The following is a 27,517-nucleotide window of genomic DNA, read 5'->3' on the forward strand; positions in this document are numbered from 1 at the left end:
GTCAAAGCCACTCCCTGACTGTTTCCTGGGACATTGACACACAGCAGGGCACAGAACTGAGCTCTGTACCATCCTAACACTGCTAATCCCCTTTCTGGAGCTGGCTCAAACACTGAGGTAGCTCAGAGCCCTAAGAGAAGGATCCAAGATCTGTCTCTATCCTAAGAGGAAGGATGTGAAAAATGCGGTTTCATTTTCAAAGACTGAACTGTAAAGAAGCAACTATCAAAGTCTAAATTTCTATTTCTATTGCTTCTATTAAAATCTTAGTCCTGAGTGCAAATAGTATATACCCCAAACAAATTTTCCTCTGTTTTTAAAAAGTGGATGTACCTAGAAAGATGCCTATCTTATGCAGGCAAGATGCCTCACCTAATTAATTGGGGTGATGCATAGGACTAAACATCCAGTCAACAGGATTTGCACAAAGCCAGCTATGTTTCTCTTTTCCCAGAGTTCAAATATTCCACAAAGTGTTTGTTAATTTGCCCTGCAGTACTAGACAATAAATCTCAATGGATACTTTGTTACAACTCAAAGAGAGATAATCAAATTTTACATCAAAAGAACAAGAAAAACAATGTCTCTCCTCCTTCTGGAAACTATCTTGTCTTTCTCCTTCTATTTGAGCCACTTGAGAAACCTTAAAGGCATTCAGTCTTACCATCAAAGACTACACAATATCCCAAGAGACAGCATTTCTAGGATTACTGATTGGGAAACCAAATTTAGACAAAAGGACAGCAGCAGTAGGAGCTAAACCAACATGGGAACACCCAAGTATGGAGAGACATCCAATATGAAGGAAGATCTATTTTACCATAAAGAATAAATCCCAGATTGCTTCTGTTTCAAGGTAAACCTTTGAAGCCCTGGCTATGAGGGAGTATTATTCTGGTCACAGATTACCTGCTTCAAAGGCTAAGTCTTCTTCTGTGGAATGAAGAAGCTTCTGCTCTCACATCCAGTGTCTTGCACTGCACAATTACTTCAGACTTAGATGAGGAATACCAACGGTGGCAGTGATTGATGCTTCTGCATTGCTTTGGTGTTTCTTTTCTATCCCAAGGTCTTTAGAGTTTTAGTACCAACATGCAGTGGTAGTACTGCAATACTGCAGCCTGTCTTTCTATATATTCAGTTCCCTCATCCTTAAGGACAGTAGCTGGATCAGAGAGTAACCACACTGTATGTACACACAGTCCAAGCCAGCTCCTGGCTTATCACTTGGACAAGTCACTAAGTATCCAGCTACCACAGCCAACATTGGCAACAACCAATTCACAGATTTTGGCCTTGGCATACCTGCCTGGATCTATGCAGCCCTCTGCACAGCCAGCACAGGTGCTGCCACACCATGCTCCCAAAATGTCTTTGCTCCTGGCAAAGACATTGCAAAGGCAGTTCCTGCAGGTTTACTAGTCAGGTCTGAGCAGGATGAGTCCCAGCAGTCACTTAGCCCTGCCCCAGTGCAAGGAGGCTCTCAGGGCCCTGGCACCCTGGGAAAGCACAAGGGAAGAGAGGTTCAGGCTGTGACCACCTTGGCTTGCCCTGGCACTGTGGAACTCAGGGCAATCAATGATCTGAACTACTTCAGCCCTCAGCATGCATTTGACAGAAGTCACACTATACACAATGCTTGGTATGCTCAGCATCAGCCTTCAAAAATCTAAATCTCCCAGATTTAAACAGGTAAAAAACTTTGACAGCCAAAGAATGTATTCTGTAAATTCACAGCACTCTTCTCCTCTTCACCCATGCACACACCTTTAGATGTTTGAGGGCCTGCTCTGCAACCAGCTCTTCTTTCTTGTTCCATTCCACAGCATTCATGACACAGGTCCAAAGGAGACCAATCACTGCTGGCTCTGGCAGCTCATTTCTTTTCATTTCCTCTTTTACATAAAGCACTACCTGGAGAAGGAAATAAGGGACATTTCCAACGAACCAGAAATGATGCTGACTTTCCAAACACTTGTAGTCATTTACAACATCATGGTGTAGAAGCAATAAGAGACAAAATTAGAACAAGATTTTGACCGTCCCCTCCAACCTAACAGTTAATGCAGTTAAAGGAAATACATGCTCAAGGATAAATGAAGGAAAGCCACTCCCATCCCACAGACAACTATGTTTGGAAATACAGAGGATATTTTGTCGCTTTAGTCTTAAAAGAGCACAGAGTGAACAGATGAATAAGTTAAAATAGTTTGAAGAAAAACAGAGGAAATCTGTTCCTCTCTACCTAATGTTGATTTAAGTCCTTGATTATTATTATATAAACAGAAAGTTGTAAAAAACCACTTTTACCTCCTTAATTGGGCATACCTGAGAGAGACGTTCTTGCAGTTCTTTTTGAAGTTCTTTACGAGTCCCCAGTGACTGCTGAACTCTAAGGAAATCTGAGAGCTCTTTTAGACCTGCTTCAGTAAAATACTTGGCAAAGTGGTCCACATTTTGCCGGTTGGCTGGAAATAGTTCCTAAAAAGACAGGAATGCTCTCTGTTAAATGACCATCTATGACTCTTGACAGAATGGAAAGAACATTTTTTAAGAATGAACAGTGGGAATAACCTGTTACTTGACTTAAAACACTGCTTGTATCCACACTTGAAAAGTCAACACTTCATTCATATTGCAGTGCTTCACTGTAGTGGAGGGAAAAAATGATGTCCAGTTACACAAATAAGCTAACACCCACTCCATGTGAAATGGATGTACTTATGAACAGCCATGAGCCAAATGTGTTGCTCAAAGAGGAACCATAAGAGGAACCATACTTTTTCCAGATTCCAAGAGCAGGGAAAGTACAAAGGAATAGATGGCAAAGCACATTTGTCATGCTCTCCCAGTGCATCCACACATTTATCTCTTAAGAAAAATACATTGAACAATACATAAGTGGCCCAGGCACCCTGACATACCACATTTAACAAAAATCACAAAATCCACTACGTACTGTCAACATTAACTCCTGTAGGCATTTCTAATTAAAAAGCACTGTCAATTTATGAAAGTCCAGCTACTTAGAAAAGTTAAAATTATTCTTAAAAATCACTATAGCAAATGCCCCATCTTGGAAAACATTCAGTGGCATTTGCTTACCATCCATTCTTGGTGTCTTAACCATGATCTGTGGGATGAATAACCCTTTTCTTAACAAAGAAGCAGGAGACTTTCCATCTATTTACTTACTGACCAATGAAATTAAGAAATTTTCATGAAGGCATCTGTGCTAAGCAACTTTATCTGATACTTTACAGTTGTTTAAAAGAGCAGAGTAATGAGAGCCAACAGCTGAAAGTTTAAGTCAGTCAAGCTTGAAATAGAAAGATGCAGTTTTCTTCCCTGCCTCCCCACACAAAACCAATGTAATTAGCCCCTTTCCCAGTTAATGGCAAATTATTTAAGACTTGACACTTAAAATCAAGTACAAATTGAAGAGACAGAGGGGCATGGGAGGCTCCTTACTTGGGATACTTGCTTAATTACGTATTATTGAGGTAGAAACAGGAAATACTGCTGAGTCTCCAGGCACTGCTACGCAGGATGTATATCTGACTGCATTATCACAGCAGCAATCTTTCTGAAGGATTAAAACACCCCAAATGATCTTCAGAAAGACACTGGGAGAAAAAGGCACATGAAATTGCTACATATTCATCTATTCTCTGAATACCTTGCTACAAACCCAGAACACAGGTTTTGAGTCCTAAGGCTGAAAGCCTTCTGCACTGTACCTACTAGGTCTGCTTCCACCACTGCAGGACCATTTATGCTACCTAGATGGCTACTGCTGCAGAAAATTAGCTTACTATTCATTTACTATACTATTTTAACACTGCTGCTTCAGAAAGCTCCATTCAAACCTAACTCCTTATACTTTATATACCATTTGCAGAAGGAAAATGTATTTAAAGAAATAGCTTCTTATGCCCATATGCTGGTATGTTTTGTTAGCAGTGGTTAGGAAAAAAATACCATTTATTTAATTCCCAAGCCCCATGTATACAGTCTCTCAGAAGGCATCTGACTACAGGAAAAATAGAGACAGAATGTAAAACCATGTGATACTTAATATTCCTGAACCTGTATCAGTGCTACAGCCATAACAATATTGCTGTGTTTCAAAACATTTTAGAAATGCTAGCGAGTCTGAGGGGGAGTTAACAGGCTTACAGCAAACTACCATCTGCATTTCATTTCCTTCTTTCTCCCTGGGAGAGATAAAGATTATTGAAAATATATTGTACTTACTAGCAATCTCTTATCGAGGTTGGCTTTTCTTAAAGCAGAGGTAACAGAATTGGCATCTTTCTCTGCCATCCATGCTTTAAAAAGCTTTACAGCGAAAGAGGCTGCAATCCCTATCAGAGAAAAGCACAAAACCTGTTTCAGCAATTTTCAACATAAATGAGAGTTGACTATAAGAAGTTCAAACTTACAAAAAAGTTACAAGACTGTGGAATGAAAATGCATCTAGGACAGCAGAAACAAACACACAGAGCTGAAATGCCTATTTTCTTCTTTAATGCAAAATTAGTTTTCGGAATTATGCTAGATTGTTTGAAAATCTTTTCATTTGATATTGCCCATCTCCATTTAGTTGTTCAAAGATTTTCTTTGCAATTACTTTTCCTACATTCCTAATTCACAGACTAAGTACAATGCAAGAGGAAAAATTATGCATTAAATGGATAGAAAACAAAGGCACAAAGCAATAAAGAATAATCAAGAACAAGAACTAAAAAAACATATATTCAAATGTCTTAGCAAATCCTGGAATAGGGTTAAATAACTTTGCAACTTCAAGGTAACTGATTGTACTATGTTCTCCTAGGAGGCATTTAGTAGCCAATTTTACCAGGCACAAACACTAGTTTAAGTGAAAAAATTCCTTCCTCGAGGCAAAACTTAGTATTTTGTGTATTAAATCAAACCAACTCTACCTCCACTAGCTGTGGATTTCCCAAGGGAGTTAATAAACCATTAGGCCCACATCTCCCATTTCCTAGAGTAGCACCACCACCACAACTGCTCCAGGTTCTCCACTGCAAGTGCAGGGAGCTGAAGGAAGCTGAAAGGTCTGGGAGATGGAGCTCATCCTTGAGGAATGCTGCCTGTAGGTCAGTTATGATTCTCCCTACTACACTCATACCCACATCAGGGCTACTGAAGGCAGTCATAAGGGTAATGCATAACAAGTACCACTAGCCTAGGCTACAGCTGGCCGCTTTAGTTTTCTGTCTCACCTCCAGATAGTCCAGAAGCTCTCAGAGCTACATGGGACCTACTGGTGAGAAGGAGCTTTATCACTCTTAGCCACTTTATAGATAGATATTCATTATTTTATTTCTAGGATACTTTGACTAAATGAGTCACCAAACAAGAACAGAAGAGACTATTCCCAGACCACTGTAAAGTTCACTGACAGTCTACACATCTTGACTGTTATGGCAGTTTTGGCAAGCTTATTTCAGGAGCTTAATGGTGAGACATGATCCTTAGAGAAATATTGGACAGAACCAGGGATACACCATGCCAGACCAAGAGAGGCCTCAAAATACTTCCTTGGGCTTGTTTTACATGTTGGACATGATGCAGCAATCCTAAGTGCTGCAAGCTGACTAACCAAGACTAACAAAGCCTGGTCAACCAGCAGGTGACTTTGGCATAACTTCCGTTCCAAAGACACTTCAGCCTATCCATGAGCTCATGTGCCCAATACCAAAATTGAAGGGAATGGTCTCTGTCACCAAGCATTGTCCCAATCCAACTCACATCCTACACATTTTTGCTGGTTTTAGCTTAAAACAAAGTAAGTTTTATGCCAGTGTCACTATTAGAGGGTGTGCTGTTTTCAGCTGGGGTAGAGTTAATTTTTTTCACAGTGGCTGTATGGGGCTTTATTTTGGATTTATGCTGAACACTGGGTTAATAATACAGATATGTTTTTGTTATTGCTGAGCAGGGCTTACAAAGAGCCAAGACCTTTTCTGCTTTTCCAACTGCCACGCTGGCAAGGAAGCTGGGAGGAGACACAGCTGGGACAGATGACCCCAACTGACCACAGGGATATTCCAGACCATATGACATCATACTCAGTATATGAAGTGGGGAGAAGAAGCAAGAAGGGAGGAACATTTTAGGTGTCTTCCTAAGTACCTGTTATGTGTGATGGCACCCTGCTCTCCCGGAGGTGGTTGAACACCTGTCCATTGGAGGCAGTGAACTAATTCCATGTTTTGCTTTCCCTGTGTGTGCAACTTTTGCTTTCCCCATTAAACTTTATTTTAACCCATGAGTTTTCTAGATTTTACCCCTCCCATTCTCTCCTTGATCCTGCTGGCGTGGGAGTGAGTGAGCAGCTGTGTGGGGCTTGACTGCTGGCTGGGATTACACCAAAACAGGGAGAGGCTGTTCTAGGGCTTCACTACCCACATATTTTCAACTTACTTCTCATTTACAGCCCAAATTTATCACTGGCCTGTTCCTATACTCTGTGCACGTGCTGCCACTCTTTTCCTTTAAAATAGCTCTTCTCTTTTTGTTTGCTTCGTTCTTTTTCCCCTTATTTGCAGAAAGTAATTTCAGTCATTTATTTTATTGACCAACCCCATTAGCTGCTCTTTGCATTTGCATTACTTTGCCAGCACAGGGGACAGGAAGGGTACACTTAACCTTGGCAAGATTCCACCACTACCTAGACCTTCCTCTGTCTCTACTCCAAGTATGCAATCCATGAAAGAATATTTTGCAATCCATGAAAGAATATTCAGCAATCCATGAAAGAATATTTTGTTTTCCATCTATACATAACAATAAAAGTAGCGACAACACTGAAATAAGGTAATCTAAAAATAAATTAGCTATTTGCACTCAAACTGGACAGACCTCCTGTCCACACAATCTACCCTTATCTCACTTTCAGCCATTTCTTGGCCCATGTTACAAGTCCCAGGCTGATCAACAAGTCCCTCAGCTCACCTGTTTCTTTGTGTATTTTAACCTCACCTGCCTGCAGCATTGTTTTTTTGTAAATCAAAGAAATCTTTGAGTTTATTCATGTATGATCTACTTGTTTTGCCTTGCTTTGATCCCCATTTTAAAACTATCTTTGGATCTTCAATTATTCTTGCATAAAATATCTACCCCAGGATACTGACTGAACAATCTTTCCTCAAATGATGTCACGGATGCATTTTTAGTATATATAAACCAAGAACTAAAAGTATATGTAAGCTCTGACAAAAGTTTAGGGCTCCTAGAAACATAAGTTCCTAATGCAAATAAGAACTGTATTCTTAAAATGCTAAATTTAACAATTTCCATGATTTCTAAACATTTGCGTTTTCCAATGCTTCTTGTCTTCCCATAACTAGGAAGACTTTCATTTAAATGCATTGCAGACAATCATCCTAAAAACATGGATTAGTGCTTTTGTTTGAGATTTTTCCTAGTTTAATTCTGATTTCAAAAGCCATGAGTGATGACAAAGCAAAGCTGCAGCTGTGGCTTTTCTTTCTGCAGCATTTAGAAAACAAATGTAATGGTTAGCATGCTGCAAATGAGAACATGAAGTTAAAATAATTTTTTTTTAAATGAAAATTAGAATACATTTTAGCTAATACATAACTCTTTAACAAAACAAAAAAAAAAGGTCATGAAAACTGTTCAACACAGTACATTTGCAAACGGGCCAGATAGTCAGAACTGTCAGAGAAAGAAATTGTTGAGCAAGCAGTTGTAAAATCAGGACTCCCAAGGTACATGCCATAAATATATAACAAAATCCTTAAATAAAGTAATCTCAAAAAGGCCTTGTACCCTAAGACTGAGAGAACTCATTTACTCATCATATAATAAACACAAATGCATGAGAAAGTTTATCAGTCACTAATCACTACTAGTATGAAGGCAAAATGAGGGATTGATTTTTCTTCTGCAATAACCCATTGGCCTGCACAGGATCTGTCTCACTTCTCACTCACAAGATAATAGCGACACTTGAAGAAATGCCAGATCTATCTCAGGAACACATATTATACTTCACAACTTTACAGTACCACAATAATACATAAATTCTACAACTTTGCATACCCAAGTATGACTTCCAAAAAACCATAAATCCTCTGGGGTTTTTGTTTTGTGGCTTTTTTCTGTGTGACTGGCCTCTTACAAGATTTCAAAAAGTATGTTGGGCACTGCTGTCTGTATATTCTTCTGCTTTAAAATTCTGATTCTGTTGTACATTCACAAGTTTCCAACTTCCATTTTATTGCAACATATATAATACATTGCAATAAAATACATCTCCTATAAAAAAGCTAAGATAAGAAAAGATATGAAACATTACCTTCTTTGACAATATTGTCAGTGAAGAGGCTTGTTAAAATTGTAGCAGGAAGAGTCCCATTGGCTAACAGGATGCCAGAAAGCATTGCCAGTTTTGTCTGCTCCGTCTCAGTAAAGGCTTTAAGAAACAACAGGAGCTGGGGGCCAGACAAGAAAAAAAGTATTTATTTGAGGCACAGGTAGACAACAGGCAGTAATTAACAGCTTTATTTCTTATTTCTTGAGAAGTCTCAATACAAATCACAGCAATCACATCAAAATCTACCCAGAACCATGACAGTGTCATTTCACTGATCCCTTGTTATTTCACTTTCTCTAAGAACACAAGACAGTACCTGAAGGGAGCCTACAAAAAAGATGCAGAGAGACTATTTACAAGAGCAGGTACTCACAGGAGAAGGGGGGATGGCTTCAAACTGAAAGAAAGCTGGTTTAGATTAGATATTAGAAAGAAATCTTTACTGTGAGGGTGGCAAGGCTTTGAGATAGGTTGCCAGAGAAGTTGTAGATGCCCCATCCCTGGCAGTGTTCAAGGCCAGGTTGGACAGAGCTCTGAGCAACCTGGTCTAGTAAAACATGTCCCTGCCCATAGCAGTTTGGCCCATCTAGTTTGGAGCTAGATGGTCTTTAAGGTCCAAAGCCATTCCGTGATTCCTTAAGGTCCAGCCTAAACCATTCTATGATTCTGTGAAGAATAAGGCCTTAGTCAGGTATACAACACCTGTCTTCTCCAAATATATGTATGCATGTGTAAAGAGAAAACTACTTGCCACAGGCTTGAGACACACAGAAATTACAGGATCACAGACAGGAGCCTGCCTATTCCCATCTTCAGACTTCCAGCCAAGCCATGCAGAGTTACAATTTGTTTTCTAGCTTTCGAAAACCATTGCTCATGGAAACAATGAAAGGATGGGAAAATTTCCTGGTTTTCTTTTAGGGAACACAGCACAATTACAACAGGTTTTTTTACTGGCTAAAATAGGAAATATATTTCAAGTTCAGACACTATTGATAAAGCTGACAAAGGGCAGACAGGAACATAGGCTGATTTAAGACCTTGCCATTCCCGGTACTAATTACAAGAGAAAACAAATAGCTTGAGAAAAAATTACAAATCTCCTCATCTTGGAAGATCTGAGCTATATATACACCTTTTAACTCTAAAACTGGCAATTAAGTCTATTTTTAAAATCTTAATTTTGTATGTTAAAATTACTGACTTGAGAGTACATTGATAAAGTACATTATGCCCTTTTTCCTTTATAGCAGAAAAAAAGCCATGCCGAATCAGATTTTGTCAATGGCATTACTGTTAACAATAATGTTTTCTTAATGTGTTGTTAGTTACCCACAATATGGGTGATGGGAAAAAAGAGCTGAAACAATAAAGGACAGCTTCATTCAATGCAAAAAGCTGCTGATTCCATCAGATGCTAGCTTACAAATTTACCATTACCACAGAAGAAGGGGAAAAAAAAGTACTGCAGATAACCATTTTCTGCAGTTGAAAAGAATACTCATTTTTTTCTTCACAAGGAAGAACAAATGGCACCCCTCCAAAAGGATGTCCTGACCTTCTGCTGTCAGGACACCCTTTTTTCTTTTCTACATGAGCAACAAATGCAATTAAAGCAAACCAGTTTGTTTTGATAGAAAACTCTCACCAAGTTTCCACATTAGGGTATTTCTTAATTATCAGATTCTATCCTTATAAAGGGACAGCATATGACACATGTCCCTGAACTTGTTTGTTACCATGGACAGTGAGAGATCTTCTCTGAGATATCCAAGCAGTTTATCAACAAATGTAAAACTTTCTGAATGCAGTGATGTTTTAAAAACCCAGGTAACTAACAAAGTTGTTAAATCTCATGCAGTGTTTTATGAATAGGTCTGCTTGCATCAGTGAACAGAACTGAAAAAAACCCCTCATTCATACAGCACTTACATAATAACATCAGCTTTAAATTACAGCTTACACAGGACTGAATGACTCAGCCACAGACAAATCACTCAGAATTTTTATTTTTTTCAGTGGGCTTCAGCCAAATGACTGCAACACACACTTTTAGCTTAAAAAAAACAATTATGAAACTACCAAATCTCAAGGTGTAATTTTATTTCAGCAAACTGTGGCTCAACCACAAAATGCATGAAAATTTGGGACGCAGAAGAATGGAGTTACTGTTTCTAAATATATGCCTGAGAAACAAGTGGTGAGCTGTATTTCCAAATGCAGCAACTAACTGGTGTGTATAATGGTGTAGGCAAAGGAACTCCAGGGGCCCATTTAATGGAAAACAGAACATTCTTACAGAATTTCAATATAATCCTAGTGTAAACTGGAAGCCTGTGGATTTAAAGCTTTCTTTATCAATAATACTGTACTAAAATGAGATCTGCACAAGAAAAAAGATCAGAATTAGACCTCTTTCCTGGAAGTACTGAGACTGTTAATAAAGAGGAAACAGCTTCAGATTTCTGTGTACCCCATTTAAATCTTTTTTCTTTTGCTTCTAAATAACAAATAGAGGAGGAATTTGATTAGAAAGTGGTCACACTGACCCCTTTAATGTAACAGACCAGTTTGATATACTTCTGAGCTCCAACCTCCATCCTTTTATCAGTAGCGTGTAGATCATGAACAGTTATACCCATTCATGTAAAATTCTGTTTTAAACAGAACCTTTATCTTCTACACATCAGGCGCTACTTGAAGTATTGTTGGTGCTACTTGCCTAATTTTTGTTTTACTAATATTTTTCAAAAGCTGCTCAAACCTAGACTTGTCCTTTTCTGCTGCTTAAGGATACTATTCTATACTTTCCAGCAGTTGTGAAACATAGTTTAGGGGAAGACTGGGCAATAGGAAAACCCAAATCTTTCATAAACCCATTTTAAGAACCATGAAACAGAACCTAAATTTCAGTTCAAAGTTGCTACTTCAGATTTTTATTGCTGATTAATTTAAACACTCTTCTTTTAGCATCACAATTACAAACCTCAGCAGGGAAGTCACAAAATGTCCAAGACACTTCAGAATAGTTCCCAACCACCCACAGAACATTCTCCAAGCTAATGCTTCCCTGCTGCTAGCCAAGCACAGACATTACTGCTTTCCTTAGATACAAACTCATTCCAGGCATAAAAAGGGCAGCTCTGGCTCATTATTTTGTATTTCTGTGATATCTGTAAGAACTCCCAATGATATAAACAGAAATTCAGAATACCTAATAAGCACAAGACCAGGCATCATGTGATGTTCCATGTTGTTTTTGTCATTAAACAAAAAGTCTCTTAAGCATAATTTCTGGGCATAGAAGATCCGCACAAGTAAACACATTCATGCAACACTAAAAACCACACAAGAAAAACAAGTGCTTCTGATCACCTCTTGTGATCCAGAAATCTTAAATGGTGAAAATTAAGGAACTCTACCACACAGGGAGCATGGTGTTTTTTTATGTCTTCATTATCTGAACTGGTCTGCTGCTGACAGTTTGTCACATCTGCAGCCAGCACTGAATTGTTAGCAATGGAGACGGCAGCTAATATAGCAACAGATACTTGCTGACTGAGTCTTGTCTTTCATTTGGCTGACTTAAAGCATTTCTGCTCACTCCCTATCCAATCTCAGAATGTTGGTCTCCTCTTATTTCCTAATTCCTAGCTTAGTTTACAGTTCTTTCCTTGGGAAACTAGGAACACAAATAGGGAATGTCGCATCTCCCAGCACTTCAGACATCCTCTTATGACTCAGTAATATTTACCACTGTTAAGACAAAAAAAAAATTATCTGTACTTTATCCCAATTCTAATATTAAAAAGTTTATATGGAAAATTGCCTAAACATGCAAGCACACTAAATAGACAGATAATAACTGCATTCTTCATCCAAGGAAATATGCACGTAGAGAAAGAAGAACACAAGTTTGAACTTAGAATTTTACTGAAATTATTGCAAAATGTCATGGGCCTATACCAGTACACTGGGCCATGCTCATATAAATTTAAGGTGCCTACATCAAAACACAGCAAGTGAGCAATGCATCTAAACAACATCTGTTGAAATTGCTTGCACAAAATCATTTCGATGTAAAACTCAGATATATGGTTTGCTGATGCTATTAGAAAAATGAGTAACTGGCAATTTTGGGGAGACAGAGTTAAGAAACAAAACAACTGAAAGCTAGAAGCAGACAAAAAGGGAAAAGATGGCAGAAAATAATGTCCTAATGAGAAAGTTGTGATCTAGAAGACATAAAGCAAATACTTGTGCAAATACTGCTATGGAAAATAATCTCTCTTGAAAGAAAAGTCCCATTGATACCATCTGCTTCTTTAGCGTGAAACTGCTGGTATTGCCTTGTTTTTTTTGGTATGCCTTTTTCTATGAGAAGAGCTAATTTTCCCCTACGTGCTCTATCTGCCTAATGAGTCTGCCAGAAACATCACTTTCACTGCTGGGACAATGACCCAGAAAAAAAATGTCAACGAGTCACTCTCTTACATTTCAAACCACTGACTAACTGCAGCCATCCTTGGGCTAGCAGAATCACCTTCTGGAAATGCAAATGTATCTATTTTCTGGACCTCCATGGGCAGCTAGTCCTGTACAAATTTCACCACGCAGGGATTAAAGGATTAAGTGGTTAAAAACCCTACAGCCTCCTAAATGAGAAAACAGCCACTTTGTGGATTCACACAAGCAGGAGGAGGGAGAAGGTAAGCAGAAGGCACCTACAAGTAGTCCTCAAGGGTTTTAAGGGCAATGGCAGTGGAGGTGCCATAGTCTCATCTTGTCATTAAGAGTGCAAAGTGAATTTTTGGAAGCTTAAAAGGATGCAAAGCCAAGCAAGTTACAGAAATGAGTGGAGGCGGCTTGAATTGACATGGCATTTACTTAATATGCTGAGCACTCTCTGAAACTTGAATGCTGTGAGTCAGCGCTTCTCATGTCAGTGATTACAGTAATTAACAGCAGGAACATTAGATTTGTGTGGGGATAGAGGTAAATTTAGGTCTTTAGAATGATGTACTGAGTAATCAGCATCAGTTGATAGGCATGCTGGCCACAAGTGTAAAAATAATTTCCTGTATGAGCAAGAATGTATAAATCAAAGCCAAATTAATTCAGGCACAAGAAGTGCTGGTGAGGTACCAAGCTCCAAATGTGCCCTCATTTGACCCTTGCAGCAACCTTTCTAATGTTTAAATAATATGGAAACACATTTTTATGTTTAACAAACATGATACTTTAGTCATGGGACAAGTTTTGCCACTACCAGCATGCCTGTTAAGTTACAGAACAGTACAGTGTTTATTACTTATTCAGGCCATTAGAAAAAGATATTTACATCAGTTACTAGGAACTCAAAATTGAAAAACAACATACAGATTTATTTTGTCTAACATTTTTAGCCTGGCTTTTCCTGTCTCCTTAGAATTCAGCATCACAAAACAAAACAGTATCCACAAATAGCCACTACAGTCTAACAGACAAATCCTGAGCACTCTGCCACTGGTGAGGACTTTCTCTTACACATATCTGTGGTCTCGAATACAAAAAACTTGTGGTTAGGATTCATTTCACAGTGCAGGAGTGGTTTAATAGTCATACACCAAGAGACATTCTGCAAAGCAGATTGGCATTTATTTTTTGGAAAAAACCAGACAGATGTTCTATTTGCCACTTCACATGTTCATAATACCACTTCTCATTAAGAGGTATATCCCCAAAGTGTATCAAACTTTTGCACAAAAAAGTCTGGAATAAGAAAGTGAGTTTGGTCACAGCAACCAAAGGACTCATTAATTCAGAAATATGCTACATCAAGTGCTTCCTGCAGTATTCCCACAGAGCGGAATTTGCAGAGCAAAGCTGCCTCCTGTAGATTCCAACCTCTTTTCCAGTACAGCTAAATAAAACACCTAGCAGCATCACATTTGTACATATACAATTACATTAGAAATATATTAAAAATATTATCATTACAGTAAAGACTGCAATCAACATTACCTTTTTGATTTCATCTTCAAATGCTTTCTCCAGATATTTGTATCTCCTGATAAGTTTATTGAAGACCTAGAGATAAACACAGATTAACTTAAAAAGTGTAAAAATTACAGCCATCTTTCTTTACAAAAAAAAGTGAAGGGAAATAAGCAGCTTGCAGAATGATTTCTCTAGTGTTGTCTGCCACATGGAGAGCATGAAACATCCTTCTCTCAATTCTGTGATTCTTGCTTCATAGAGCAATGTTTGAATGGGAGAATTTATTGCAGTTTGAATCTTTTCATATTTTTCAAAATTTTTTTCCCTTCTCTGCTTTTCACCCTATCCATAGATAAAAGCAAGGGGGAGGAGGAGGAGGAGGGTAACTGCACCCTTCCTCCAATAATGCAGCCCTGGGGAAGCACTCAGCTGATGGAGTAAGGGTGCTGGGCATCTTCAAATGATGCAATATCTTGACAAATCAACTAACAGAAATGTTTACAACAAAACACACTACTGTCAGAGAAAGAGGAAGAACATTTGCCAAAGCTTCTACAACAATTATGTTATTGGAACCACTTGTTCTCCAGTTTTGACCATTTGTTTCCCATCATGCGACCACAGATTATGAAACCAGAAGCAGTACAGGTGCAGAGCTCATTCAAGGTGAAGAAGGAAGAGACAAGAAATTAAATAAACAAATAATCACTTCCGCTGCTGCACGAAGGCACAAAGCATATGACTCATTGTCACAGGTAAAAAGGTTTATGTGGGGAACAAATGACATTATTGCCACACTGGATGGGGAGGAAGGAAAATTAGGTTTAGAAGGCTTCAATTCACTTTTCATAATATAAAATACATCCAAACATCCTAACTGGTAGTATTTTGGCTCAGAAAAAGCGGAAAATCAAGTGTGGCCATGCTGAGAAGTAGACACACACAGAATCCTAATAAAATAAGATAAAGATGAAAAAGTAAGATTCTTGTTAGTATTTCCAAACAAAATTCTGCATGTTTTTTTAAGTCTCTGTAAATGACAGAAGCATGACTTCATATGCAAATAATCAGCTAAAATATCAATACCAACTTCAGTCTGTTGAGTTGTAGACTTTTCACTTTTAATTATTTCCATTACTAAATCCATAAAAAAACAGCCATATTATTTGGGAGACAGAGTAAGAAATTACCTTCTAGGTATCTTCTAGATTAAAAAAAAATCTAAATACTATTTTAGACTAATTCCACATTTCCATAATACAGTAAGAGCTCTATTTTTCATTATGCACGAAAAAATGGCAAGGTCAATAAAAGGACACAACTCTTCAGGCATTAATTACAAAATGTTGATTTATTTTGGTGGCTTTTGGTTTGAATTGCAGAGAATCCATTGAAGATTCCACTTCTTCAAATCCTGAGGTGAATCCTTCTTTTCCATTTTTCAATATGCAATCTTTCACTTTGAAATTCTCCTTGGAGGACTGGCACTGCCAATTTTGTTCAAAAGATCGTTAAAATGTTAAAATTTAAGAAGACAGAACCAATGGATTTACTGATAACAGAGATTTTCCTGAAGCAGAACACCCTTTTTTCAAGAGATGATAAAGCTGACACGTAAGAAATACTGACTCCCTTTCCAAAAATAAGTATATTTCACTAATTTAGATTATTAAAGATGTTTTTTAAAGGAGATTTCTGCTATTAAGCAAACATTTTTTACCAATGCAGATTTTGATCCCAGCACTCTTTAAATCAACTATGCACCTTTCACCTTAGCAGGGACATCAGCTTTTATTCTTTTAATCACTGTCTCCAGCATTCCAATAATACCCAGTGATTTAAAAAGATAAACACATACTTAATTAACAGTAAGAGTTTTGACATAGGGGAGTTGCAAGGGTATTGCATTTTTATGCAATCCTACTGGAATCCAGAATTGCATGGTGGCTTTGAACTTTCCATAAAATTCTTACTGTAATTTCTCATATAACTACTACCTTCCATTAAGGAGTTATGCAAAGTTAGTTTCTATTCAAGAATCTTTTAGGGTTCACTGGCTTTTTGCATTAATTTCACATAGGCCTATTTATGCAAGCCTTATTCCTGCAGGAAGAAATCATACATCACATATGCAGGAGAAATGAAAGCTCTTGGAATATATACCCAACTTCTAACAAGTTATGAGACTAAAGGTTGGAGGCATGAGCTTTATATTTTTTGTCATTCATGCACTTCATAGAATTGTTTAGGTTGGAAAAAACCTTTAAGGCCACAGAGTCCAACTGTTATCCCAGCAGTGCCAAGTGCCACTAAACCATGGCCCTAGGCTACCATGTCTACAGACCCCTTAAATATCTCTGAAACTGGTGACTTCATTTCCCTAGGCAGTCTAATACAATGTTTGACAACTCTTTCAGTGAATAAATTTTTCCTAATATCCATCTAAACCTCACCTGGCATAACTTGAGGCCCTTTCCCCTCATCCTGTCACTTGTTACGTGGGAGAAGAGACCGATCCCCACCTGGTCACAGCCTCCTTTGAGAGAATTGTAGAGAGTGATAAGGTTTCCCCTGAGCCTCCTTTCCTCCAGGCTAAACACCCCCAGCTCCCTCAGCTGCTCTTCATAGGGCTTGTGGTCCAGACCTTCTCCAGCTCCACTGCCCTTCTCTGGACACTCTCCAGCATCTCAATGTCTTTCTTGTAGTGAGGGCCCCAAAACCAAACACAGGATTTGAGGCGTAGCCTCACCAGTGCTGAGTACAGGGAGATGTACACTGCCCTGATCCTGCTGGCCACATCATTGCTTATAAAAGCTGAATTTCTGATACAGTGCGTGTGTTTCTTTAAATATGGTCATATAAACATTTCAGTCTGCACACAGAAAAGTTCAACAAAATTAGCAAGGGTGGTATCTAGAAATAGACTCAACCAATGGTAGACTGTGATAAGCAAGACTGCTTTTTGTAAAGAAAGCATTGCCAACTGCGATCAGCTTATCTCAAACATCCTATTTTCTTACCTAAAATGTCTATGTTAGGGCAGATTAATGATTAACAGGATTTTCAATTGGTCTGTAGCTAGCCTAGTGCAGCCGAGACAGTCTGCAGATGTTCCACTCTAATCCCTTTTGACACATAAATGGAAAACAGTAATCAGCTCTGCCTTTACTGACCTGAGCATAATTTCGGATGGCATCATGATCTTCATCTGCAAAAAATACACAGTGGTTGGTCATCTTGGTCTTGTCATTGTCGTCTATGCGTGTTCCTCCAGGAGCTGTGAGAAAGGAGAAAAAAAAAAGGCCAGGAATTATTTCTTACTTTAAAGAATGTAAGATTTAATAAGTCTGGTAAGTCTTATGTTAATATCACAGAGGCAAAAGACCACAGTAAAAGTTAGCAGGGGAGAGGGAGAAACAGAGACAGACCAAACTTTGCTGAGATATGGTGGCACCTGACAGAAGGAACACCTGGCTGATATGCTGCACTGTAGATCACACAGTCCTCACAGGACTGAGAGATTCAGCTCACCCTAAGCAATCTCAGCTGGTCTTGAGAACACAGAGTGATCAAAAAACTATGGTTGGAGCACAACCCTTACACATTAATTTAATTCTTTAAACACCACAATAATGTAAATCCTTCCCAAAGAGAAAAGTATTAGCACTGTGTTAGCAATCTGAGTACTTGGAATATCCTGCTAAGTCCCTCTAATGCTTACCAAGCTCATGTAAACATTCAAAACACTGGCTTATTTTGTCAAGAGTTTTTCCTAGGTATTTCCTAGGTATATAGCTGCTATTTCCTGCATTACGGCAAATCTTACAAAAACATCTTTTCTTCTTACATACCAAAGAGCAGGAAGCAGGACTCAAAGCAATGTGACCAGTAAAAGGAGATAACTTACTCAAAATAAAGAGGAAAGTGAAAAGTATGTTTTTGCCAGAAGCTGCCACTGATACCTAGTAGAAAAGTCCCATGAACATCCACAAAGCACACCTCATTATCCTTCACTTCTCTGAGCTACCTTTTGTTGCACCATCTACAAAGCAAGATTTGCAGCAGCTCCTAACCTGGAGTGCACCTTTTTATGCTAATAAATCCTTCTGTTTCCCCTAGTTAGCATCTCTCTTCTCTTTGCTGTTGCAATTATAAGCTGGTTTAGCTCAGACTGAAGGCTTTTCAGAGCAGTATCCAGAAAGTGCCGAGGTATTACTGCACAACAAACAACAAACAGTGCTGTGATATGAGATGCAAGCAGCGAAATTGTAATAGAGGCTATAATTTCCACTGTAGAGGAAGACAGCATCTCAAAAGAAGCAAGCAAGGCTCATCCTCAAAATCCTCTGTCAGATATTCTGCAGGTTACCTAACATGCTGCCAGCAACCAAAATATCGAAGAGTGTGTCAGCATAGCGGCGATAATCAAGTCGGGAGCCTGCTGCATCCAGAAACTTGGCTATAGCCTCCAGGTCATTCCCAGCTTCATTGAGGCCTTGGACAATTGTATCCCTGAAGACTGTGGGTTCAAATTTCTCCTTTTCATCTGAAACAGAAAGAAAGAAGGAGAAGAGATAGAGTGTCAGTTTTAAAACTTGTTAAAAACCTGTATCAGTCAGCAACTGAAAGGACCATGGCACCTAAAATACTCTTCTCATTCTGGTCAACACACCAGAAGTTTCTTTGGCTTGTATAATTTCTGGAAATTCTGCAATGTCTACCCTTGCTTCCCCTCTCCTCATCATCTCCCAACACCAAAACGGACACAAACATATAAGAACATAAATAAAGGAAAAGCAACTATTGTTTTCAAACTTCACACTCTTCTCTTGTTCTGAGAGCAGAATAATGGGAATGCCAAGGTATGAGTACATAATCTCAGTGTATGCACACTTCACTTTTCATCTCTTGCTATTTTTCTTCTAATAACTATGGTCACATAACTAAAATGTTTTCAAAAAGAGTCTTTAGGAAAAACAGGAGACTGAGTTATTAATAAAACTAGTTTTTGAATAAACATTTAAGGCAACACAATGCAACCAAGAATTTATCTTTTATATTCATAGACCTAAGTAGCACTATGAACACAGCACTCACATTGCTTTTTCCACAGCTGTCCCTTGTTGAATGCCATTAAGGCACAGCCTGACCCCCAAAGTCCCTGTGTCAAGGTCATTAGTCACAACAGAAACAACTGCAACCTCCAGATAACCCTTATGTAGATTTACCCATACCTCCTGCTGCCTTTTTGCCCACGCAGTTAACAGCTCACTGCGGCCGCTTGAAGCTTCCTAAGAAAACCTGCCCTGCCTTTATAAAAGGGCACAAATGAAATGCCTGTTACTGTTAAAATAACTTGAACTTCAGAAACAAAATTGCAAGCTGTTCTGAGCACTCATACCCAGGGTTGTTATCACCTGCTGACACAAACACGGATACAAGTTCTTGAAAAACTGGAAAATATCCAGAGGATCAATCCACAGATTTTTACTTACTAAAATGACTGAGGATTGGTTAAACTTCTGTCTAAACATATGCTAATGCAGTCTGAAATATGCCAGCTGCAACTCTTGCAGACTTTTTGTGAGAGGTTCTGGCCTTTATGTATCCTCTGGCTGCAAGCTTCTGTTTCCTGCTACTCATAGTGCAGCTTTTCATCCCAGGCCTTGAACAAGAGACCTTGCTTTTTAACAGCCTCTCTTCCCTTATCTCTTCCTTCCTGCCACGGTACTTTCATGGCAATTGAATAACTATTTCAGAGACAATTCCTGCTTTTGATAGCTTTTCTATTTCTCATACAGGAAAGTTCTCTCTCCTCTGCTGCATGTACCTGGGGAGCACTCATTCTAGCACCTTCAGTACCTCACTTGCACATTCTCTTCCACTTTCAAAGCATCCCCTTCTTCCACAGCAATTGTACCTGGAAGGGAGAAAGCAGTCCATTTCCACGCAGTGTCCCAGGCCACTGGGAAGCTCAGGGGATTAGTCCACTTGTCCTTTCAAGGGGCCAGCTGCAGTTCAAGGGCTATCTCTCAAGCACTAAGCACTGGAGTAGAATCCCTTTTTCCAGAAATCCCCGGATATGCTGAGCTTTTCATGACTGAGCCTACTAACCATCTCTGCATGGATTGCTTCTCCATCCCCCAAATCTGACCTCCTCAGACCAAAACTGAGACAACTCCATGGACACCCATACATATGCTCAAGCAACCATCTGCTCCCAACTCTGGCTCCCCCTGAAGCAATGCACACAAACATAGGCCCAACCTAGATTCGCCACCACCACGCTCTCAGCACCCAATACACTCACTACTCAATAATGCCCCTTCTCTGGACTGCAAATGACTTCTTCCCAGGCTTTTACTTCACACCAGACTTTGGATATGTTCAGGCCCTCACCCATGTTATCTTGACTTTGGCTGTGATGAAACCGTGGAGTCTGTGTTTTGAGGAACCCCCTCTCCTATCTGCAGGGCACAGCCATCAGGGACAAACCAGGAGGGTGAGAGGAGAATTGAAGTATGTGCCTTTGCTCCAAGGAAAAACTGCCCACAGAGAAGCATGCTACTGGAACCCCTTCCAAGCCACCAGACCTGTTACCAAACACTCAGCGGCAGCTCTCCTCCAACTTGAAGTACAAAACCCAACCCAAACCAAAGAACAAAGCAGCCAACCAACCAAGAAACGAACCAGTTTTTTACTGAAATAAGTACTTCAGTATGTGTACTTCAGGCAGTTTTACTTGTGCACAAGAAACACAGTTCCACCCATAAACAAGCATCTGAGTGCAATTATTCTCTTTTGGATTGCCAAATAAGTATGTATTATTTGAAGAGTAAAAAAAATTTTTAAAATGCTTGATGACACATCAACCAGCAAGAAGACAGACCTTTGTTTCAAGACCTGAAAAAAAAAATCCTGTTTCACTTTTTCAAATGTATTTCACCTAAAAATTCAAGATCTCATCTAAACTAGAAGGTATTATATGTTTGGTATCATGGCTACACAGTGCTCAGTACAAACACAAATACCGTGATTAATATTTCTTAGCTATTTTAAATAGATTCTCCCCCTGCCCCAGAAGTCTTCCTCTCACCTGCAGTACCCTATTATTTTCTTGTCTATCACAATCTAAAAATTTACACAGGAACAGGAGGTGAATTCATTGCATGAAAAATTATTTATAATTTTATTGAAACATTTTCCTACCAAGCTAATGTACTGAAGAGGAATATGCTGATGTATTACAAGAGGGTGAGTAAGAAGCCATCACCAACAAGTGGTGACAGTCTGTTGAGCTGTCAACTGCACAATTACTAAACAAGCACTGATCCAATCATGGGCTAGCAGAGGCAGGTGTAGCTTGCAGATGTGATGCACACAATATCCACTGCAGCAGTGCTATACACAGCTCATCATTTTCAGCATGTTCCTAGATCCTTATTTCCTATCTTTTGCTTCTAAAAAAATCACGAAGTACATTCATAGCTCTGTCCTTAACTAATTTTATCACTTCAACAGAAGGCCCACAACTGTAACTCTGTGGAAGAAAAAAGATAACATGAAGTAAGAAGAGGGGCCAAACAAGGTAACATAAAGGTCTAATATTGACTTTCTATTTGATGATTTTCTTATCTCCATAAATATAGCTCCATAAACACACTGGCCAGACACCAACTACTGCTGACCCTCACTGAAAAAGGAATATTCAACAGGTACAGAGATTACACCAAGAACTTACCAAACTATTTTATTTGCCTAGATTGATAGGAACTGTAAGATGCCTCCTTCCCTTGGAAGGTTCTTCCCTTAACAGCATAATTTTTCTTCCTTCAAATCTTTTTAAAGTGATTTGAATGTCTGCCAGTATATAATGCTGCATGCAAGGCTTACTTCTTTCATTTGGTTAATCAATATAACTAGAAAGAGATTTACAAGCTCCTCCTCCGTGGTTCTCTGTCAAAGATATTTTACAAACTAAGCATACTTTCAAACTTCCAATTGAAAAACATTGTATTATTCTTTTTTGCTCTCTGAAATCTCAGAAGTTGTTTACAACCTGAGATTAGTTGCAGCTAGCTGACCAGTGGTAAGAGTTCACTATGCAGTAAGTTTTATTAGATGCCTGACTGCAGTGTCACACCTTGCTGAGATGGGAGTGCCCCAGGGATCTGCAGAAGGGAAAAAGGAATACCATGGGACACAAATGGGTAAAAACAAGCAGCTCACTGTCCCCAGCATGTGCATGTTTCATACCCCCTACCTGCCTACCTGTTACACACCACAGTACAGTCTCCAAAAACCAAAATCTCATGGTCAAACCACAGCGACTGCACTCTGTCCTACCTGGGTGACATTTTGGGACTCCCTGATACACTGAAACTCAGCACAAAGAAAGCCTAATAGTATCGTCTACTCTTAAGCCAAAGACCTAACAACCTGTGGCACTGCTGTGATACAAAAGTCTTTGGAAACCTAAGGGAATAAACATACTTGGAAGCCATTTCTTTTCCTCAAACACTCTGCCTCTAGAAAGAATCAAGTATCTACACATTTCTAAGCAGGCTATTAAAATATTAAGGCAACCAGGATGATATCACTTTTTAAGAGATTTTACGCTTTGAGTACAAAAAGTGTTTGCATGTTAAAATTTCTATATTAAAGCCACTTAATATCCACAATCGCATTTAAGTAACCTCTCTCAAAAGAAAAACCACAACCAATCTTTCAGACCACCCATGTCATTTCTTTCTTCCACGTAATCAGTGAGTTATCTAGGGCTACTTCCAATCACTGTAAAGAGAAATCCAAGGGATAGGCACAGAATTGCAAAAAAGAATCTTTATTTATTCTAATTATTGCTGGCATTAAATAGGAGTCAAAGACCAAATCTGTACTATGACAGATTATGCCAAATTCAGTGGAAAACATAAGGTGAAAGTCTCTATGAGAGAGAGATTATTTTCTAAGACAAGTTTATCAAAAAACATATTTACCACAACTGACTGACCTAGACTGAAAAATACATGGGATCAATCCAGCGGTGTGTGTGTCTGAGTGCTTCTACTGGCTGATCTGACAGACAGATTTCTTTAGGGATTGCTAATTCCACTCCTCTGGCTACATCTATATGGTTGTGAGTTACTGCAGTGTATAGCTCCCACTGCATAATGCTCTCAACCACACTGATAGAAAGTTAATCCCACTAATTACTGGAGCACCATGATATTTAATTACAAACAATACCAGTTTCTTTTTTAATTAATTATCCTTACAAGTGTTGCATATGCACTATAGGGAAGACATTTTGCACTTAAGAGACTGCGCTAGTGAAACAAATTGAAGAAGTGCTGGGCGCAAGGCAGGAAAGACGAGAGAAAGCTGGCACTGCTTTTTAACATGACTAAACTATTTTGCAATTCCTACCTAAGCTTCATGATCATCCTAGATCTCTAGACACTCATCATTCAGCTCTTCAGAGTTGTGACAGAATTTGAAATTTTCTGAGAAAGGTTACCAACTCTACTTGTTTCTCTCATCGACACTAAGAAAATGCTCATATTTACATTTTCTGTCACAAGACATTTAGATAAGCTTTTAAGACATGTTAGCTTTTGATCAGAAACAGGAAAGTCAAGATGGAAAAAGTCTGTTTCATGACAGACAGGAATCCCACCTGTCTGCTGTAATAATCTACTATTACACACCAAAAAATCTAATCCTTCTTTTCACAAACCAGACTTGTTTTTTTGGTGGGGGAGCAGGAAGGGAATAAAATAATCAACTACATGTATTTTGTCACTCTGCCTCAGACTTTTGGGCATTCATCCCAGCCACCTAAACTGCAACAAATGAATTCTGAGTATGGTCTAAGTGAGCATGTTAGGATGACACCTGCTGTGCCAGATACCTGGATGGTACAATCAGCACCACTCAGCTTTCTTTAAAAATGGATGCTCTACTGTACTTAACAAAGTGTTGGTCATGTTTACAGAAAATCAGTATCACAATGAGTAAATTGGGACTCACACAATTGTTTTATTTAAACAATAAAAAAAAAAAAAGACTACACTAACACAGGAGAAATAAATATTTGTGAAAGAGGAAGTTCCTGACCTCCTTCTGACCTGAAAGCAGGGCCAATGAGATGATCTGACCAGCTCATGGAGAAGGAAGGTGAGAAAATTCCTTTTTAGATAAGAAAGGTTCACTTACAGACATGGCATTAATATGAGTCAATGAAGTAAAAACGAAAATCAAACCAAAAAAGCCCAGGAAGTTTTCTTTACACAACCTTTAAATAAAAGCTCATACTTTGCCTTCTTAGTTGAAAAGGACATTTTAAGAAACACCCAAACCAAACATGTAACAAGTTTTCTTTATCATATGCAAATATATTATAAATTCATTTAGCATCTAATCTTTAACTGAAGCCTCCACAATACTTCATAGCTCATAAACTCAAATGTATATCAAGTCCTAGAGTATATGGTGAAAATAATATAATTCATAGAGCTTAGTTAAAAGTAACATCTTCAATCTTAACATGGCTGAAAACAAGGGGAGAAAAATCCTTTAGCTGAACTTTCAACCATTCCACCTGCTCTGTTTTTAGTCATTTTAACAAAGAAAATAAAGCAAAAAACGTAATGCAACCTACCCCTCTTCCTAGTTTTGAACCGCTGGCCTGTTAGCACCGGCTTCTGATTCTTATTCATAAAATTTCTGGAGAAAGAAAGAAAGAAAGAAAGAAAGGAAAAAATATTTATACTCTATCATTTACAGCAACAATTTAATCTAAAGGCAAAATAAAGACTCAGTGTAGCAAAATCCCAACATATGACAGGTAAAGAAAATTCTTAACACGTTTTCCAAGAGTAATTCACATTATCTTTAAGATGAAGAGCACTACAATCCAAGGATAACTTCAATGAGATGTGTTTTTCTTAAAACCTGGCTGTTGGTATCTCTGTAAAAAACTGTGAGGATTCAAAACTGACCAGGAAGGTTATGGAGTCACTGCCCTTACTCCTGGGGTAGGGGTACAAACCACTGCCCACATGCAGCTCATGGAGATGCTGGGGGCACAGAAGCCACTAAGGCAGAGGACTGGGAACCATCCTGGTGAGGCTCAGGATGGCACCGGTCCCACCCTCTGGCACGGTCACCAGGCAGTGCATGCCCAGGCTTACGCACTGTCCAGCTCAAGACAAGATTTTGTGGTCTAACCATAAAGACAGTGCTTTAACCATCAAATTCTAATCAAACATTTCTTACAAGCATCACTGTATCTTAGCAACTTTCAGTTCTGAAAAGCATGTGGGTGTTGTAAAAATAATAGAAGATAAACAAATCCCTCACCCCATCAACTTTGAGTATAAATACAGAGTTAAGGGCCTACATCATACAACAGGAAAAATACTCAGTGTGTATTACTTCAGACTTTTACAGCAAATCTTAACACACAATGTCAAAAAAATTGGGAAGTGATAATATATTAATGTATTACTTCAGACCTTTACAACAAATCTCAACATACAATGTCAAAATAATCGGGAAGTGATAATATATTAATGTCATTTTATCTAAAGAAAACAAAACTATTTTTAAGTTTTGCATACAATCAGTTTCATCGCACAAAACTCAGCTTATGCAAAGAGCAGCTAAACCAAGAGCTGAATGCAAACAGCAGCAATTAAAAGGAAGCTTTGCAGAACTAGGAATCACCACAGGTCATCACCCTGTCCTGCCCACAGCACCTGCCAGCCCTGAGACATAGAGGCCACTTCACACCCTGCAGGCCATTAGGTCACTGTTACATATGAGTTGCTTGTCCAGAATTAAGCCTTCTCATGCAAGACTTTGAGCATGTTCTTCTAATAACTATAGTTTTACAGAAATCTGTATTATTTGTATTTCTTCATTGTGGACTCTGCAGGCCTTTTTTAGAAGTACACACAATTGCCAACATTCTTCCTACCACAAATGAAAAGAAACTCAAGCTCCATGGCTGAGAAAGAAGCCATCAGTCACATGTTACTATCCAAGCAGTGTTTTCTCTACCCCTGAAAGTTCATTTAACTCTCTTAACAATGCTCCAGCTATAGCATTGTTATATATAATAGCTATTAACAGCTATACAATGTATTCCCATTCACCAGACTTCTAGTGGCAGCATCCCTAGCTGGTCACCTCTGCATCATTTCAAATGTTTTACTTGGCAAATCACTTCCTTCTAGTCTAGATTTACCATTTATCCACAGTCAAAAGCTCTGCATGCAGGCACATGAACTAGAAATAGCCAATACAGTTTAGAGTCAAGGTTTGCTAACTGTAAGTCACAAAACCACAAACACACAACAAGCAGTTCAACTGAGATTCACACTCATCACTGAGATTTAAAGCTGCAGTTGTAACAGACCAAGGAGCATTTCAAAACAACTGCAACACTTAACAGCCCTCTGGAAAAACGTTCTGCTCATCTGCAAAGAGTTAAACATGGCCAACCAGGATATCATTGGATCTTTCAAAGTGCTGTAGGATCCAGGAGTGCCTTCAGAGCAGAGCTCAAAAGGCTCTTTCCCCTGATGAGACAGCTCAGTGTTAGAGGAACAGGAGGTGCTCTATAAGTTAATTAGGCAGATAACCTAGCAATCTACAGGGATGAGGAACAGCCCAGCCTCTAGCCAGTGACTGCCTAGATTTGACATACTTATCTGTCTTTCTCTCCTTCGGTTATTTCTAAAGAGAATGATCCATAACATTCACCTAGGTATTTTTGACTTGTTTGTATGTTTTGCCTGGACTTTCATCTTATTCTAAAAACATTCATTTCAAGAGGTGGCAAGAGGACCCCAAGAGGTTTGCAAAGAAAATGTCAAGCAAGCCACACAGCAGGTAAGAACTCCACTTTTCACAGCTGTTCCAGAGCACAAACACGCTGTCAGGCTGGGGTCACAGTGCCCACTTCCTTAAGCAACACACAAAAGCCTTCAACCCAGCATACTAGTACAGTTTCATAGTTTCTATAAAAGACAGAAATGCATACACTGAATTTCTAACACCAGACTTTTTTCCTTGGATGTAGTGTATTTTTAAACTGCAAAAAAACCTGCACGCGCCTGAAGCTTGACTATGGATTTTAACTGTTGCCTGTGAACAAAA

The 27,517-nt window shown here is 38.9% G+C and overlaps 1 protein-coding gene across 1 annotated transcript in view; it reads right to left on the minus strand.

The window, feature by feature from the left end:
• The window catches only part of BZW2 (basic leucine zipper and W2 domains 2), a 36,234-nt gene extending 11,156 nt beyond the window's left edge, over positions 1-25,078 (minus strand). Inside the window, exons 1-8 of the mRNA XM_005418545.2 lie at positions 25,014-25,078; positions 18,723-18,899; positions 17,527-17,630; positions 14,378-14,443; positions 8,357-8,492; positions 4,258-4,367; positions 2,311-2,481; positions 1,768-1,914 (exon numbers count right to left, since the gene is read on the minus strand). Of these exons, the coding sequence (XP_005418602.1) occupies positions 1,768-1,914; positions 2,311-2,481; positions 4,258-4,367; positions 8,357-8,492; positions 14,378-14,443; positions 17,527-17,630; positions 18,723-18,899; positions 25,014-25,071 (969 nt within the window). The 5' untranslated portion in view covers positions 25,072-25,078. The remainder of the gene's footprint in view (positions 1-1,767; positions 1,915-2,310; positions 2,482-4,257; positions 4,368-8,356; positions 8,493-14,377; positions 14,444-17,526; positions 17,631-18,722; positions 18,900-25,013) is intronic.
• Between the last annotated feature and the right edge of the window lie 2,439 nt (positions 25,079-27,517).

Source organism: Geospiza fortis, unplaced genomic scaffold (assembly GCF_000277835.1).
Source record: "Geospiza fortis unplaced genomic scaffold, GeoFor_1.0 scaffold138, whole genome shotgun sequence".
NCBI classification, from domain to species: Eukaryota; Metazoa; Chordata; class Aves; order Passeriformes; family Thraupidae; genus Geospiza; species Geospiza fortis.